The sequence below is a fragment of the Sminthopsis crassicaudata genome, chromosome 2 (assembly GCF_048593235.1).
Source record: "Sminthopsis crassicaudata isolate SCR6 chromosome 2, ASM4859323v1, whole genome shotgun sequence".
Classification (NCBI taxonomy): Eukaryota; Metazoa; Chordata; class Mammalia; order Dasyuromorphia; family Dasyuridae; genus Sminthopsis; species Sminthopsis crassicaudata.
The window spans coordinates 317802190-317817110 of record NC_133618.1 but is presented as its reverse complement, the minus strand read 5'-3'; the positions used below and the strand labels follow the sequence as shown (position 1 = coordinate 317817110).

At 34.0% G+C, this 14921-nt stretch overlaps 1 protein-coding gene across 1 annotated transcript in view; it reads left to right on the top strand.

Moving 5' to 3' along the window:
- The window catches only part of SIPA1L1 (signal induced proliferation associated 1 like 1), a 190399-nt gene that overhangs the window by 153845 nt on the left and 21633 nt on the right, over nucleotides 1-14921 (top strand). Inside the window, 4 exon segments of the mRNA XM_074290126.1 lie at nucleotides 3285-3409; nucleotides 6390-6508; nucleotides 8029-8422; nucleotides 8425-8470. Coding sequence (XP_074146227.1) covers nucleotides 3285-3409; nucleotides 6390-6508; nucleotides 8029-8422; nucleotides 8425-8470 — 684 coding nt within the window.

The window sequence follows — 14921 nt, the reverse complement described above, 5'->3', positions numbered from 1 at the left end:
TTCCAATTGTACATCTGTATGCATGGTGTCCTAAAAGTATAATATTTTTAGTTTATAAATTTGAAATCATTATTTTGAAAATATGTCCATATGCTTCAGAGAAAGGGGTTCATGACATAAAACCACTGTTGTTATGTCATGACATAAAACCACTGTTGGAAATGAGAATCTATATTTAAAATTGAATTCTTTAGATCTCCAACTTTCAGAAACAATCTTTTACTGGTAGAATTAATACCATGCCATTGAAAATTAAAAGCAAAATTATGTTTAACTCACTCTTCTTTGGGGGGCAAAATTGACATTTCAAATCAAGTCACAAATGACAACTTCAGTTAGTTAACCAAAAATTAAAAATCTTGATTTGTGACTTGGTCAAAATATAAATTTTGAACTCAGTGTAGCTGACAATTTGAGAGCTAAATGTCTTGACTGAGGAGATGATAGCAAAACACTATATATGTTGAGAGCTTTGTTGGAATGAACACTTTTCTTAAATTTGTAGAAGACTTAATTTTTGGATTAAATGTTGCCACATTATCTGTTGGACTTACTGTGGTATAATAGGAAAAGTTCAAATCCTTTCTTTGGCATTTACTATAAGGCAAAAAACTCAATTTTTCTGGGTTGTTTTATCATTCGTAAAAAGCAGTTAAATTAGAATAGGAATTCTTCTTTTGACCTGGGCACTTCAGCAATTTGAAGAAGCCCATGTTTCCCATGTTATGATAATGTCTATTCAACAAGGATTTAAGATACTCAAAAGGCAAAATAAATAAATAAAATGTTTCCTTGCTTGTAAGGAGTCAAAAGTCTAATAGGAGGGACAGCATACAGCTACATAAAAGAATATATAGACAGAATAAATTAGATACATAAATTGGAGCCAGTCTTGAAGAGAAGATACTATTATTAATGAGGTAGAGAAAAGTCTTCTGTTATGGAATAGAATTTTTAGCTGAGAACTGGGGGGAAAAATGATAGAAGCTAAGAGATGGAGATACAAAGGGAGAGTATTCTCTGAAAACATTGTGTCAGAAGATGAAGTATTTTATGCAGATCAAAGAAGGCAAGTTACCTGGATCACACAAACTATATGGAGAGTTGTAAAGTATCAGAAGACTGTGAAAAAGCAGTGTTTTTAATGCATAAAATCAAATATAGAGGATTACAAATGAAACCAATTATATTGAAAGATTATTATCAGATTTCTTTTTTAAAACAATTCATGGACCCCACAGACTCCTGTACTAGGCAATTCCAAAAAATTCTTTTTGATCCTAAATCTCTGGGATATAGGTGGGAACCATATTTGAAATGCATGACTCTTAAGAGGATGATAAGCTGGCAAAAGCTTTGATGCTATGTGTACTGTTGAAAATTCTTACATGAAAAACAATTAGTGGATTCATTAATTAGGGTATTTTTTTGTTCATCTGTTATCTAGTTTTCTCATTTGTTTTTAAGGAAATAGTCTTCTTTCATTAAAGTCATTGGTTAAATACAAGTAAATAGGTACTTTTCCACAAACATGTTGGATTTTATAGTAAAGATTAAAACTTATTGAAAGTTTGCTCAGATGCTATTTTATTTTTATTTTTGTTTAGGCAATTGGGATTAAATGACTTGCCCTGAGTCACACAGCTAGGAAGTGTCAGGTGTTTGAAACCAGATTTGGATTCAGTTCCTCCTGATTTCAAGGATGGTGCACTGCACCACCTACCTGTCCCATGCTATTTTAATTTTGATTATTAAAAAAAAATCAGCAGTACCTTTACCTGATAGATACTGTTGCCCTAATATATAATATATAATAGGTAGGAAACTTGTGCAATTGAAATAGCCTTAAATCTTAAATCTTATACTTAATTACAGTATGCCTTTGAAATGAAACAGCTCCATAAATTCTGGATTTAAACATAAATTTGCTTTAAACCCTTCTTATCCAGTTTTAAATGATTTACTTTTTTTAAGGAGTTATTTAAGTCAATTTTTTAATAATAGCTTTTTATTTTCAAAATACATGCAAAGATAGTTTTCAACATTGACCCTTGCAAAACCTTGTCTTCCAAATTTTTCTACTTCCCCTTTCCCTTCCCCTAGATAGCAAGTAATCCAACATTTGTTAAAAATGTACAAATCTTCTATATATATTTAAACATGTATAGTGCTGCACAAGAAAAATCATCAAAAAGGGAAAAAAGTGAGGGAAAGAAAACAAGCAAACAATAGAAAAAGTGAAAATAGTATGTTGTGATCTATACTCTCCATCAAAAGTATATTGGAACTGGCCTTAAACACCTCATTGGTGAAAAGAGCCACGTCCATCAGAATTGATCATTGTGTATAATTTTGTTGTTGCTGTGTACAATGATCTTCTGGTTCTACTCATTTTACTTAGCATTAGTTCATCTATATCCCTCCAGACTTTTCTGAAATCATCCTGCTGATCCTTTCTTATTGAATAGCATATTCCATAACATAATCCATAATTTATTCTGTCATTCTCCAACTGATGGGCAGCTGCCCAGTTTCTTGCCTCTACAAAAAATGCTACTACAAACATTTTTTATATATGGGTCCTTTTCCCATTACTTAAGTGAATTTAAAAGAAATAAAATTGCTGACCCATCTTGAAAGAAAGCCATTATTAGTAAAGTTAATATTAAGTTACATGTGTTACATAAGTTACATCTAAACTAAGTATCCATTAGATGCTATAAAGAAGGATGAAGATGAGGGGATGTTGGGGATCGGGGTGGTCATAACCTAGTATTTATAAAGCACATAAAAGTTCATATAGCATTTTATATAATTTACCTCATTTTTATCCACATAACCTCATTCAGTAGGTGCTGTTGTCATTCTTATTTATATATGAGAAAGCACTGAATGGAGTTAAGTTGCTTTCCTCACAGTTATATACCTTAGTGTCCTAAGCAGGATCCAACTCGGGATGTGTGACTAGCTGCCTCTAGTTAAAATATTCAGTGTTCCTTAATTTTATTTTGATGGTTTTGAAAAGTAGGCCTATTAACTAATTATTTAACCTTTATCTTTTATATTTATCTTTTAAATTAGATATCTTGGTCGTGATTATTACTGTCTATTGATCATGATACCAGCATGTCATATTTATATATACATCACATACGTAGCTATGGATATATTTTACCTACATGATTCTACTTTTGTCCCATTTTTGGATAAGGCATCTTGATCACCTTCTCTTTATGTGTTATGGTAGTGAAATATTTGCTTTTATTCTGGGGAATTTATCCTAGGTTTGGAATGAGTCGCAGATCTCCAGCCTCCATTGACCGGCAGAACACTCAGACGGACATCAGTGGCAGTGGGAAAGTCACACCCAGCTGGCAGAGAAGTGAGGAGAGCATTGCTGACCAGATGGGTAGGTCATTCATTTCTGCAGAAAGAAAATTAATTTTACCACAAAGTGAAAGCCACCAAAGGTGATTTTGGCATCTAGGAGATGACTTTAAGATATGAAGTGCTTTTAAATCTTTGAACTCAAGTCTAATTTATTAATAAAGGTGAATTAGAATCAGATTCCTAGTTCTAGATACTCTTTCTTTTCTGGAAAGCAGTGAGTAAAACACAAAAGGATTTAAAATCTATCTTGCATGAAATCTCAGCTCTAAAGCAGACAGACTATTAAGTTATCAGCATCTTCAGTACCAAAAACAGTCTCCTGAACCACCAGCATGTATGTGAGCTACTTTTCCTCAGTTTGCTTCAATTTTTGCTTAGTTTACTTAACATTACCTTTTCAAAAGGTACTGCATATGTCATATATATGCATTGGAACTGGAGGTCTTTTTGATTTTTACTGAATCCTAGTAGAAAAGAGAGGAAAATGTTTAAATCATTAAACAAACCTGTAAATTAATTAGTTTTTTTTTTCTGTCATTATATACATTTTCATTGTTTTGTACAGTTAAACTGTTGACTAAGGAAATGTGTTAGCATAGAACTGCTGGCACAACAATTTTGCATATTAAGCTCTCATATGGAATTTTTAGCATGCTGTTCCTTCCCTTCTCTGTATTATAGTTGCTTTTTAGTGGCATAGTGACACAAGTTGGTAATAAGATTGTGCCACAAATTTATTTATGTATTATTATTTTTACCCCAGCAATTGTTTCTGAATTTCACCAGAACTGTCATTAGTCTGGCCTACTAGATTTTCCTTTTCAGTCTCCCTCAAGAGTAATGGCAGAGTCACCTTTAATATGGGATGCAATATAAAAAAAATTCAAGGCTAAAAAAATCTTAACTTTATAAGCTAAAGACTCATAGTTTTATTATTGTTCAAAAAAAAGCAGCTCTTGTTACTATTCTGTATTTGATTACTCTCCTCACATAATTGTATTAACAGATAATGGAGGATGGTATTGGGGTGGTATCTCAAAAAGATAGGAGTTTATAAAGTGAAATGTAATTTTCAGGTTCTGAAGATATGCTTTATTCTAGTATCTTCATAAACTCAGTGTGTTGTGCTTTGTTATTGAAGCCATCTGTCATCCTTCACTCTCTCCCTCACCCCATTTTTACTGCCTTTAATATGAAAAAACTTAGATTGTACAGATCTGCAGTTCTCATTTTGACAGACTTGAGTTTAATCACATATTTTGATACTATTGTGATGGCAATGACACATGTAAAATGGATCCCTTGTTCAGCATTATTTTTGCGTTCTGGTGGTATGTTCAGACTTTGGGCAGAGTTGCCAGCAGACCAGACACTTTTTGCCTCAAAAGCATAGTTTCTATAAACACAACATCAAGGAAAGGTGGGAATAGGGAGGGGGAGATGGCGCATGATGACGGAGATTCCTCATGGACTCATTTATACTTTCACATAATTTAGATATTGTCTATTTTCCTCAAGTTCCTTTTAATTTGATTTCATAGCTTTACTTAACACATCAAAATTTAAAGTTAATACTGATGAAAGATTTTGGGGATCTGTTCGTTCCTCTAAAGCAAACTGCATTTTTATATATATTTTATACATGTCCTAGTGTCTTAAAAAAAAAAAAAAACAAAAAAAAACACCCAACATTTTTCACTAAAAGGGATATATACAAGTGACATCCTCTCTTCATTCCAAAACTTAAGGTTTTCTTTGGGCTTGCAACTTAAAAAAAAATCGTTGATCTCTAAGAGCTATTTTGTTCATGGCATACAAGGAGTCATCTGTTTTACCCAAAGGAAACATAAGGACTATATAAGGTAGAAGTAATAATAGTGTTCAGAAGTAATAGCTACATAATGAAGTATATGTTTCCCTTATCTATACTTAGGTATAACTGTACTCAGTTATGGGTCCAATTTTGCAAGACGAACATTTTCTAACAACCCATGTTTCACTTAATTCACTATATTCAGGAGATTTTCCTATCTGCCTCACTTTTCTCTGTCTACACATATTGAGAAAGAAATCAGAGAGCGGTAAACTCCCCTTGCCCAGTCGTAATAGCAGAGAGAGAGAGAGAGAGAGAGAGAGAATGATCATCCTTGCTTGGCTGGATCAGTCCATAGCGTAGGGCTTTTTTGGGTAATGGTTTTTAGGCCAGTCATCTTTCAGAAGAACAGTAAAGAGAAAATATTGCAAAATGCCTTAATCCCTCAGAAAAAGTTCTGTATTATTTGTATCTATTTTTGGCAATATTCCATTAAAGAGAATTCATCTTTCACCTTTGGAACCCCACTTTAATACCAACTTGGAGTTCAAAAGGAAGCCAATGTTTGAAGTAAACTAGTTGCTATGTGTCTTTTCTGTTGTGCCTAGCTTACAGTTATAGAGGACCTCAGGATTTCAATTCTTTTGTCCTCGAGCAGCATGAATATACAGGTAAAATATTTCCAAAGTACCATGGTAAGTAATATGTAACTGCATCCATGCCTGTCCAGGTAATGTAGTTCAAGCTAGGTTAGCCAAATGTCACAATTAATTTCATAAATCCAACCCATATGTTCTAAATTTCCCCAAAATTATTACAAACTTTGGATTACAAACTTTGCCCTGTTGCTCATGGCCTTTCTTTTTTTTCTTTTTTTCCTTTTTTTTTTTTTTTTCTTCTTTTTTTTTTTCTTTTTTTTTTTTTTTTTTTCTTTTTTGGTTTGGTGGTACTTGGCTGTGCTACTGTGTCCGATGTGACACACCGTCACCAGCTGCAAGCTTTATCATCAACCACTCCGTTTCTGACATGCTGTCTATCATGTCAACTCTCAGTAAGCTTTATTGCTGAAGTTTCAAGTTTGCTGATCAATGAGAACTGAGAGATGCAATGCCAACCTGTCTTCATTTGTGACCATGTTCTTGCCTTTGTTTCATGCTTGGCCCTAATATCATGTATTATATTCCAGAGCCAACATGTCACCTCCCAGCTGTATCAAAGGTACTGCCATCTTTTCGAGAGAGTCCCAGCGGGAGATTAATGCGGCAGGATCCAGTTGTTCATTTGTCGCCAAACAAACAAGGGCATGTAAGTTAACTTAAGGAACAATAAAAGTCCTTGAAACATTTTGCTTTCTCACTATGGATATCCATGTAACTCAAAGACTCAATACCTTTTAGAAATGTTATTACAGAATTGGCTCAGATTTCTTTGTTGGAATGTAAAAGAAGCATCTAAGCAGGCCTCTGTTACCTTTTCAGTATTCTAAAGCCGAAGTGAAGTTTTAACAACAAGTGCCTTCATGGGAACATATTCCAGCCAATTGAATAGAAAGGTGATTTAGGTTCTGGTATTTAGAATAAACAAAAAGGATTTGTGGGAATGTTGATTATTCTACAGTTAAATATTTATTATGAATTCATATACTGAAAGTTGTTAATTACTGAAGTTTTAGTTTATGAGATTTGCAAAGACTTCTAGCATTTAAAAAAAACCACCAATTCATAATCCGACTCCTTTAAGTCTTAGAAGAAGATACATTTTCTTATTTTAATGGGAATTCAGCCTACATTGTTAGTCATCAACATTGGTGAAATACCCAGGATTTTCAAAGTATTTTGGAAAGTTCTTTAAGAGGATAGTCACTTCTCCATTGTTAGAATGTGAGTTATAAATACGTAATTAATGAACAGTGGAAAGAGCTCCAAATTTATAGTCTGAAGTTCTATGTTCAACTCTGCTGAAAGAATAAGCAGTTAATAGTTATTATATTTTTGGATTGATTTTAGTTCCTTTTCACAAATATACACCATCTACCCCGGAATAAAATACATATTCTAGAGGATGGACCTATTCCTTAATGAGGATGTTTAAACAGAGTTGAAATACCCTCCCTATGACATCAGCCAAGTAAAGAATATATTGTGTTCAATAAAAACAAATACAGGCTATACATGTTTCCTTCTTTCCTCAGCCTACTTTTGATCTCTACCAAAAAGCTTAACTTATCTTAATTTGAAACACTATTTTAATTGTATGTGTGTTTTGAATCTCAATTCTTTTTTTTTTTTTTCTTCTCATTTTCTATAGATTCTAGCAAATTTCCCTTTTAAACACTGCCTAGAACATGCGTCTATGAATAAAAATAGTCAAACAGAGTAGTTGGGATGACAGAAAGTGAAATTTATTTGGGAGTCAATCTTAAATTTGTTCTGTTCTTCAGGTTACTATGAGTAATCAGGCCTTCTGGAATAACTATCTCTTCCAAATGATAAGTCCTTTAGAAATGATATCCCCTTTCTATTTTTAAGATTAAAAGACTTCTTAAAGACGCATTTTCTTTTCATGTGAACTTGTAACAAGTAATGGAAAATGTTCTTTAAAAGACACACACACACACACACACACACACACACACACACACACACACATACTACTGTGGGGTTTTTTTTTAATAGGCTAAAATTGTTGGGAGGTGGTCTTTTGAAGTACCATCACTCCAGCTTTGATTTGCCAGTGTGAGAACTATTTCATCTTGATCCATCAAGAACTTATAAAACAGACTTCTGTGGTGCCTTATTCTTTTACCTCTGATTTTATCTTTTCAGTCTGATAGTCATTACTCAAGCCACTCCAGCAGCAATACTCTGTCCAGCAATGCATCAAGTGCTCACAGCGATGAAAAGTGGTATGAAGGGGATCGCACAGAGTCTGAGCTCAATAGCTACAACTACCTTCAAGGCACTTCTGCGGATAGCGGCATAGATACCACGTCATATGGCCTCAGCCATGGCAGCACAGCATCTCTGGGAGCTGCTACATCATCCCCACGCTCAGGACCAGGAAAGGAGAAGGTGGCCCCTCTGTGGCATAGCTCCAGCGAAGTAGTCTCCATGGCAGATAGGACCTTAGAAAAAGAAAGTCATGGAATGGACCGCAAGGCTGAGTCTTCCCTGAGTTTGGATATCCATAGCAAGAGCCAGCCCTCCTCTAGCCCTTTGACAAGGAAAATAGTACTTTCAGCATTAACGATGCTGCTTCTCATACAAGGTAACCAATCCTTTTCAGATGCCATTTCTTTCCCAGTTCTCCATCTAGCATCTCCTTCTATCCCATAGCCTACTAAATACTCAAAAGTTGAAGGAAACCACCTAATTTATTTAGCTCAACAGAATACTAAAAGAAGCATTTGATGCAGTAAAGAATATTACTGTGCATTTATTTAATACCTTGTCTATCATGAAATATTTAATGGGTAACCATATGATCATAATACATTTTAAAAGCAGAAGATTCTAAACACATCTATCCTTTTGAAAATTGTTTAAATTATATTTTTTCTTTCCTGATGTGCTCATTATTTCAAGTTATGAGACATTTTTAAAGAATCAGAAAAGGCAGTAATTTTGCCCGTGATATGATAAGACCTTGCAAACCTTTTCAAGGGAAAAAAAAGCCACCACTGAGGTTTAATAGGAAGGGGTGATGTTATTTGTGTGTTGTCGATAGCTACCACTATTACATAAATAGAAAATATTCCAAAATGTTATATAGACACATACATAAAACACACACACACACACACACACACACACACACACGACAGCATGTTATAGTAGGTAGAGCTTTAGCCAGAAAAAGGATTCAAATCTTCCCTTAATCACATAATGGCTGTAAACTCTGCAGAAGTCACCCTCTCAATGTCTCCAGACATTGAGATTTTAATTTCTAGAACCAAATATTATAAATCCTAGAAGAAAGAATTTCACCCTTGAGGGTTCCCCACATTAATAAAATCACATATCCAAGCAGAAAAAAAAGAATTCATAAACAAATAACACCAAAAAAACCCAAACAAAATGAAACAATTCAGTATAAATTCTCAGAGTAGAAAAAATTTTCTAATTAAATTGGAGAGTGCTCAGGTGGGCAGAGTGGTTGTCACTTTTCTCCTTCACCTGAAGCTTTCAGCCAGAAATCAAAAATTAAAACTTTACCCATTTATTATAAGTTATCCATTCTATCAGTCTTATAAAATTGTTTATCTTATTATTGGTTTCTCTTTTTTTATTCTTCACTTTCTTTAAAAAAAAAATTTTTTTTTTCACATCACTTTCCCCCTTGATAAATTTTCCCCCATTTCATCCTCTTTCAGAAACCCCTCTCTTATAAGGAAGAAAACTATAGAGTTTTCTAAAAATAACATACAGAAAAGTGACATGTATTCCGCATCCATAGTTTCTTGTTTCAAAAAAAAACCCCTATATTTTCATTCTTTAGTCAAATCTTTTTCTCACCTCTCATGTCATCTCATGAAGAGAGTTTATTAAGTAAGGCTTAGTCATGTAGTACAAAGCTACCTGTGCTCATCCTTCACTAGTTCACTAGACTCACCAGATTAATTTGCTTTTCATTTGGACCAGTATAGAAGGAATCATTTCATCTCCTTAGTAGAATCATAGATTTAGAAGTAGAAGGAGCCTAGGCTAATGATAAGTTCCTAGATCTGTGGCAGGAAGACTACGTAGCTGGATCTACTCATTTTGCAAATGCGAAAATCTGAGATTGTCAGAAGTATCAAAAGCAGAGTGTAAAACAAATCTTCTTCAAAATCTCTTCATCTTTCCAATACTTGTTAGAGGGCATGATTAATGGGGGCATAATGAAGGCATCTTGATCATTTAGAATAGGGATGTAGGGAATATCCAGTATGCAAAATCATTTGTTAAGGCAACCATAGGCAATGAGCTGAAAGCTAGGTACAATAACCTCACACTGCTTAAATTCTATAAGTTGATAATTTTGTATGCCCATTAAAAATGAAAATATTTTGAAGAATAAGAATTATGAGTCTTTGAGGGGACAGTGGCAAGGATTGCTTCCTGATGCCCTAGTTGAATGATTAGTTTTAGGACTTTGATAACTTGAATGTTTTGTGATTTGGGTGGGTCACTTTAAGGAAAAAGATTTGTAGAATGAGAATTTTAACAAGTATTCTGTGCAAGAAGAAAAGAACTTAGTAACCAAATGAACATTGCAGGAATAGCTAAAATCACTGCAAATTAGAGTGTTTGTGTCCTCAGAAGACAGGAACAATAATTAATGTGGAGATCACTTGACAGTGTGTGAAAGAGCTTGTACCTGGGAATCGGTGACAAAAAGTAAATTATAGTGATTATATTCTGCTGCAGTATTTCTGGCTAGGCTCTGTTCCTTTCCACTATCCCTAGTATCAATGATACTGCAGGTTTCTTGTGACATCCCATGAGAACTACATTAAAGTAGGTTGGTAATTACATAGTGTTTGTTATTTCTGAATGTTAGTAAGAGAAACCATAAGCACTAATAACTTCTCAGAATTATTTTTCTTAAGTTAGCCTTGTTAATTTTTAAAAACTTTTTAGCCAGATAAAAGTCATATTTTATTGGCTTTGTTGGGGCTTTAATAAAAGACAAAATATTTTCAGTGAAATGAAGGACTCTAATACCCAATGGTATTCAACTTCATTGGCTGTCTCCCTTTTGGATTCTACATAATAAGTTCTTAAGAATGATGGTTAGTGGTTAGAATAAGAGATTGGTCTCTTAAGATGGCTTCTTCCTGTTACAATTTGTCATTCTTTGGTTAACTACTCTTTCTCTGCACTCTGACCTTGCTTGCAGCATGCTACATGTTGACAAAAGGCTTTCTCAGTCAGTGTTAAAGAATCCAAACCCTATCTAACAGTGCCAAGGATAGCCACTTGTGCAGATATCTATCCTCCCACTCCCCCTGCCCACCATTGTTGGGTACTGATTTGTACTGATTCAAATATTACTAGCTCTAGCTTGCCCTTCTTGTTACTTACCCAAGATGAAACTCCTAGAAAAAGAATTTAGAAATATCTTAGAATATTTCTCTAAACCTCATCCACCCCTTTTATTATCTGCTTCAGGTTAATTGAACACTTTTTTGGATTGAGTTTCTTTTTAGGGGGCAAACTCCAAACCCCAATCCTCCCACCTTTGTTACAAGAATGAACTCCAGAGTCAATTCTACAGTGTCCACGAGTCCAGAGGCAATTCTACAGTGCTAGCACCAGTCTTCCTCATCTTGGTGGGATCTCATTGTTTACTATTTTATTTTAGAGATCATTGAATTTGTGTGTAGAATAGAATAAAACTATTATGCATGTATATGTAATATATGTTTTATATATGTGTGTGTGTGTGTGTGTGTGTGTGTGTGTGTGTGTGTGTGTGTGTGTGTGTTTATGTATATGTGTATTTGCAACTGATCATCATTGCACCAAGATTTAGTGTTAGCGGATTAATGTTTAACATGTGAGAGACTGGCTGACGAAGGGTATAAAAGAGATATTGTGAAAAAAAACTTGAATTATCAATGTACAATCATTTTCATAACTGTGTCTTTTCTGATTGACAAGTTAATGGTGCTGTTCATACCTGAAGGAATGTGTATATGGGGAAGTTACAAAAAAACAGTAGCCACCCTTCAAGCTGCTACTGGTGGATTGTATCTTTAATATTAATACAGATAGGGGCAGCTAGATGGCGCAATGGATAGATCACCAGCCTTGAATTCAGGAGGACCCAAGTTCAAATCTGGTCTCAGACACTTAACACTTTCTAGCTGTGTGACCCTGGGCAAGTCACTTAACCCCAGCCTCAGGGGGGAGAAGGAGTAATATTAATACAGATACAACACATTCAGTTTAAATTACATTTTATTTCAGTCAAGCATTTATTCAAGCATTCAATCAAGAAGCATTTATTAAATCCTAGTAGGTATTAGATACTAGGGATACAAAGAAAAATGTTCCTCTCTTTAAGGAACAGTCAGTCAGCCAGGATAGACAATATATGCATATACAGCATGTATGAAATAGATCCAAGATTATTGGGTAGAAGGGAGAGAGCAAAAGGCACTAGTACCTAGGGAAACAGTGGCAGCCTAAATGGCACAGTAATGGTGGGGGCAGATATTGAAGGAGACAGGGCTGGTAATAGTGATATCAAAAAAGAGAAAAAGGGATTTACTGAAGCATTTTTTTTTAAAACAGTAGAGTAGATGTTCAGAGGAATTCAGACAAACTAGCCCTGTTTCTACCGGTGTTTGTTTGTTTGTTTTTTGTTGTTGTTGTTTTTTGTGGGGTTTTGGTACAATTTTTGTATGATTACAAAAAATTGTAAGACAATTTTTAAAAAGTAGAAAGTTATCTGTAATAGACATATAATTTCATATGCAATCCAATTTTTTGCACATTAGAAAATGTTCATGTTAACGTTTTATCAAGCATAGACTAAAAGATATGGAATTATTTAAAGATAATTCTATGCATAGAGGACAGAATATAGATAGGAAGAATAGGAAGAAGCCCCAGGAGAATTGCATACCAAATTCTATAAGTGCCATGGAGTTAAGAGATTGAAAATGAAAACAGGGGCGATTTAATTCATTAGGAAGGGTCAAATTTAAATAATATAAAAATGAGAATTTATCCTAGTACTTTTTTTTTTTTAACCTCTAAGGAATAAGACTCCACACCTTTCTTGGTAATTAATTTCAATTCATTATCAGGAAATAGTCTTCCATTTCTAACCCTTATTATTCCTCTACTAGTTAAATATTTTCCTTTTGTTTGATCTTCTGAGGAAAATGATGTTATTTTATCCAGCCACCTGATTCAAATTATCAAAATTGTCCAAGTCAAAACATGTAAAAAAATGTTTTCTTTATGTTTTTTTTTTTTTTTTTTAAAGACTTCAGGGGAAAATGTATGATCACTTCTGTTGGCACATAACCTCTTTCAGTTTTAATCAGTCTGAAATTTAAGAAGATTTTTCTTATATCTAGATTAAATCGGTCCTGCTATAATTAGTCCACTTTTCTTCACAGGGTCTTCTAAGTAGATAAATGGCATAATACTTCCTATTATAATAATCATTAATATATTTAATGAAAGCAATTACCTTTTAACTGTGTGAAGTTAGGTTGGCCTCCCGTCATTCTTATGACTTTCCATATTTATGGTCACACATTCTAGTGTGTTAGAAGCAGTACTAGAACCCAGTGCTTACTAACATTGTCCATTATATCCTCTTATGTCAAACTTATACCATGAATCAAGATTGTTATTAATGCATGTTTGTAGCTTAAGGCAAGAGTAAAGAACCCTTCGACTATGAGGTAGATCTGGAACTCAGTTTAATTTTTTTCTGCCTCTCAGGGCAAGTATTGGTATGTAAAGTACTGGTATGTAAAATGTAAACTGCTATTGTTGTAAAGGTGTAAAATTACTTTAAAACAACCACAAAGGACACAAGATGATTGCTCCATTAACATCTTGGTAGGTGTGGATGGGTCTGTGGATGTGCATGTGGGTGTGTATCTTCACACATTATTATTTCACTGTGTGTTTTTCTTTAGTAACTGTTTTTCATTGTGTGTCATTTTTCCTTTTGTAAGATCTATGTGTTTTTACAGTAAAGGCATTCTGTTCTTCTTGGGGTTTTTTCTCTCCCTTACCTTTGTCTTTGGGTGAATCTCTCTTTTTTGCATATCATTTTCTATTTCCATCTTTCCCTGCTTATTTCCTCTTGCATTTTGTCTCTCCCCTTCTCCACCCCCCCCAACCCTTACTTCTTTTTCTTTTTTTGTTTTTGCTTTTTTAACCTTTAAAGTAGCTGTCATGTAGACTTGATTTTTCTAGGTGTTTTAATTATTGAACAGAATCTTGTTTTCTCTGTTCTCATTTTCAAATCAAATCAATGAGGCATAGGTACCATCTTCTATAACAGTCAAGTTATTTATTTTTTTATTTATGTAGCCCTCAGGTGAATTTTTTTCCATGTTCCAATAATAACTCTTGATAAGCGGGAGGGAATTTTTTTTTTTTTTAAGAGGATCATATTAGGTAGGGGGAAACTAGGTTTTGCTGGTTACTTTCAAAGAGATTCTGAAGCAAGCTAAATGACCGAGATGTTTATATTGATCTTCATCCAAGTGCTTTATCTTTTGCCAAATTTTAACCCAGTTACTTCTTTGCAAATTTCAAGAATGAAGGAAGCTTTGCCATCTTCATATTCTGTAGATAGCATGTGAATTTTGTTTATTGTAAAAGCTCTTTGTTAGAATTAATCTAGGTGAAATTTGAATTAAAGACTAACCCTCCTTCAAAAAAAATTCTTTGCTGGTTCTATTTCTTCTCCTTAACCTTTATCTGGGGCCACTAGTTGACTTGAATTTGTCCTCCTTTACCGTAATTCATTCACTGTTAAGTGTAAATGATGAACAAGGAGTGGGAGAGAAAAGCAGACAACATGGACAATCTAAGCATAGGTTTTGACTTTCCCCATGTCCTTTCTAAACAAAATAAAACAAAAACCCAAGTATCTTCAAAGTTAAAATTAATGTAACTTGTCTTTGGTTTTGCCTTAAGCTAGTGATGCCAGATTCTGTATTCTGGGGGAAAAAAGGACCCTGAGGAATATTGTATAG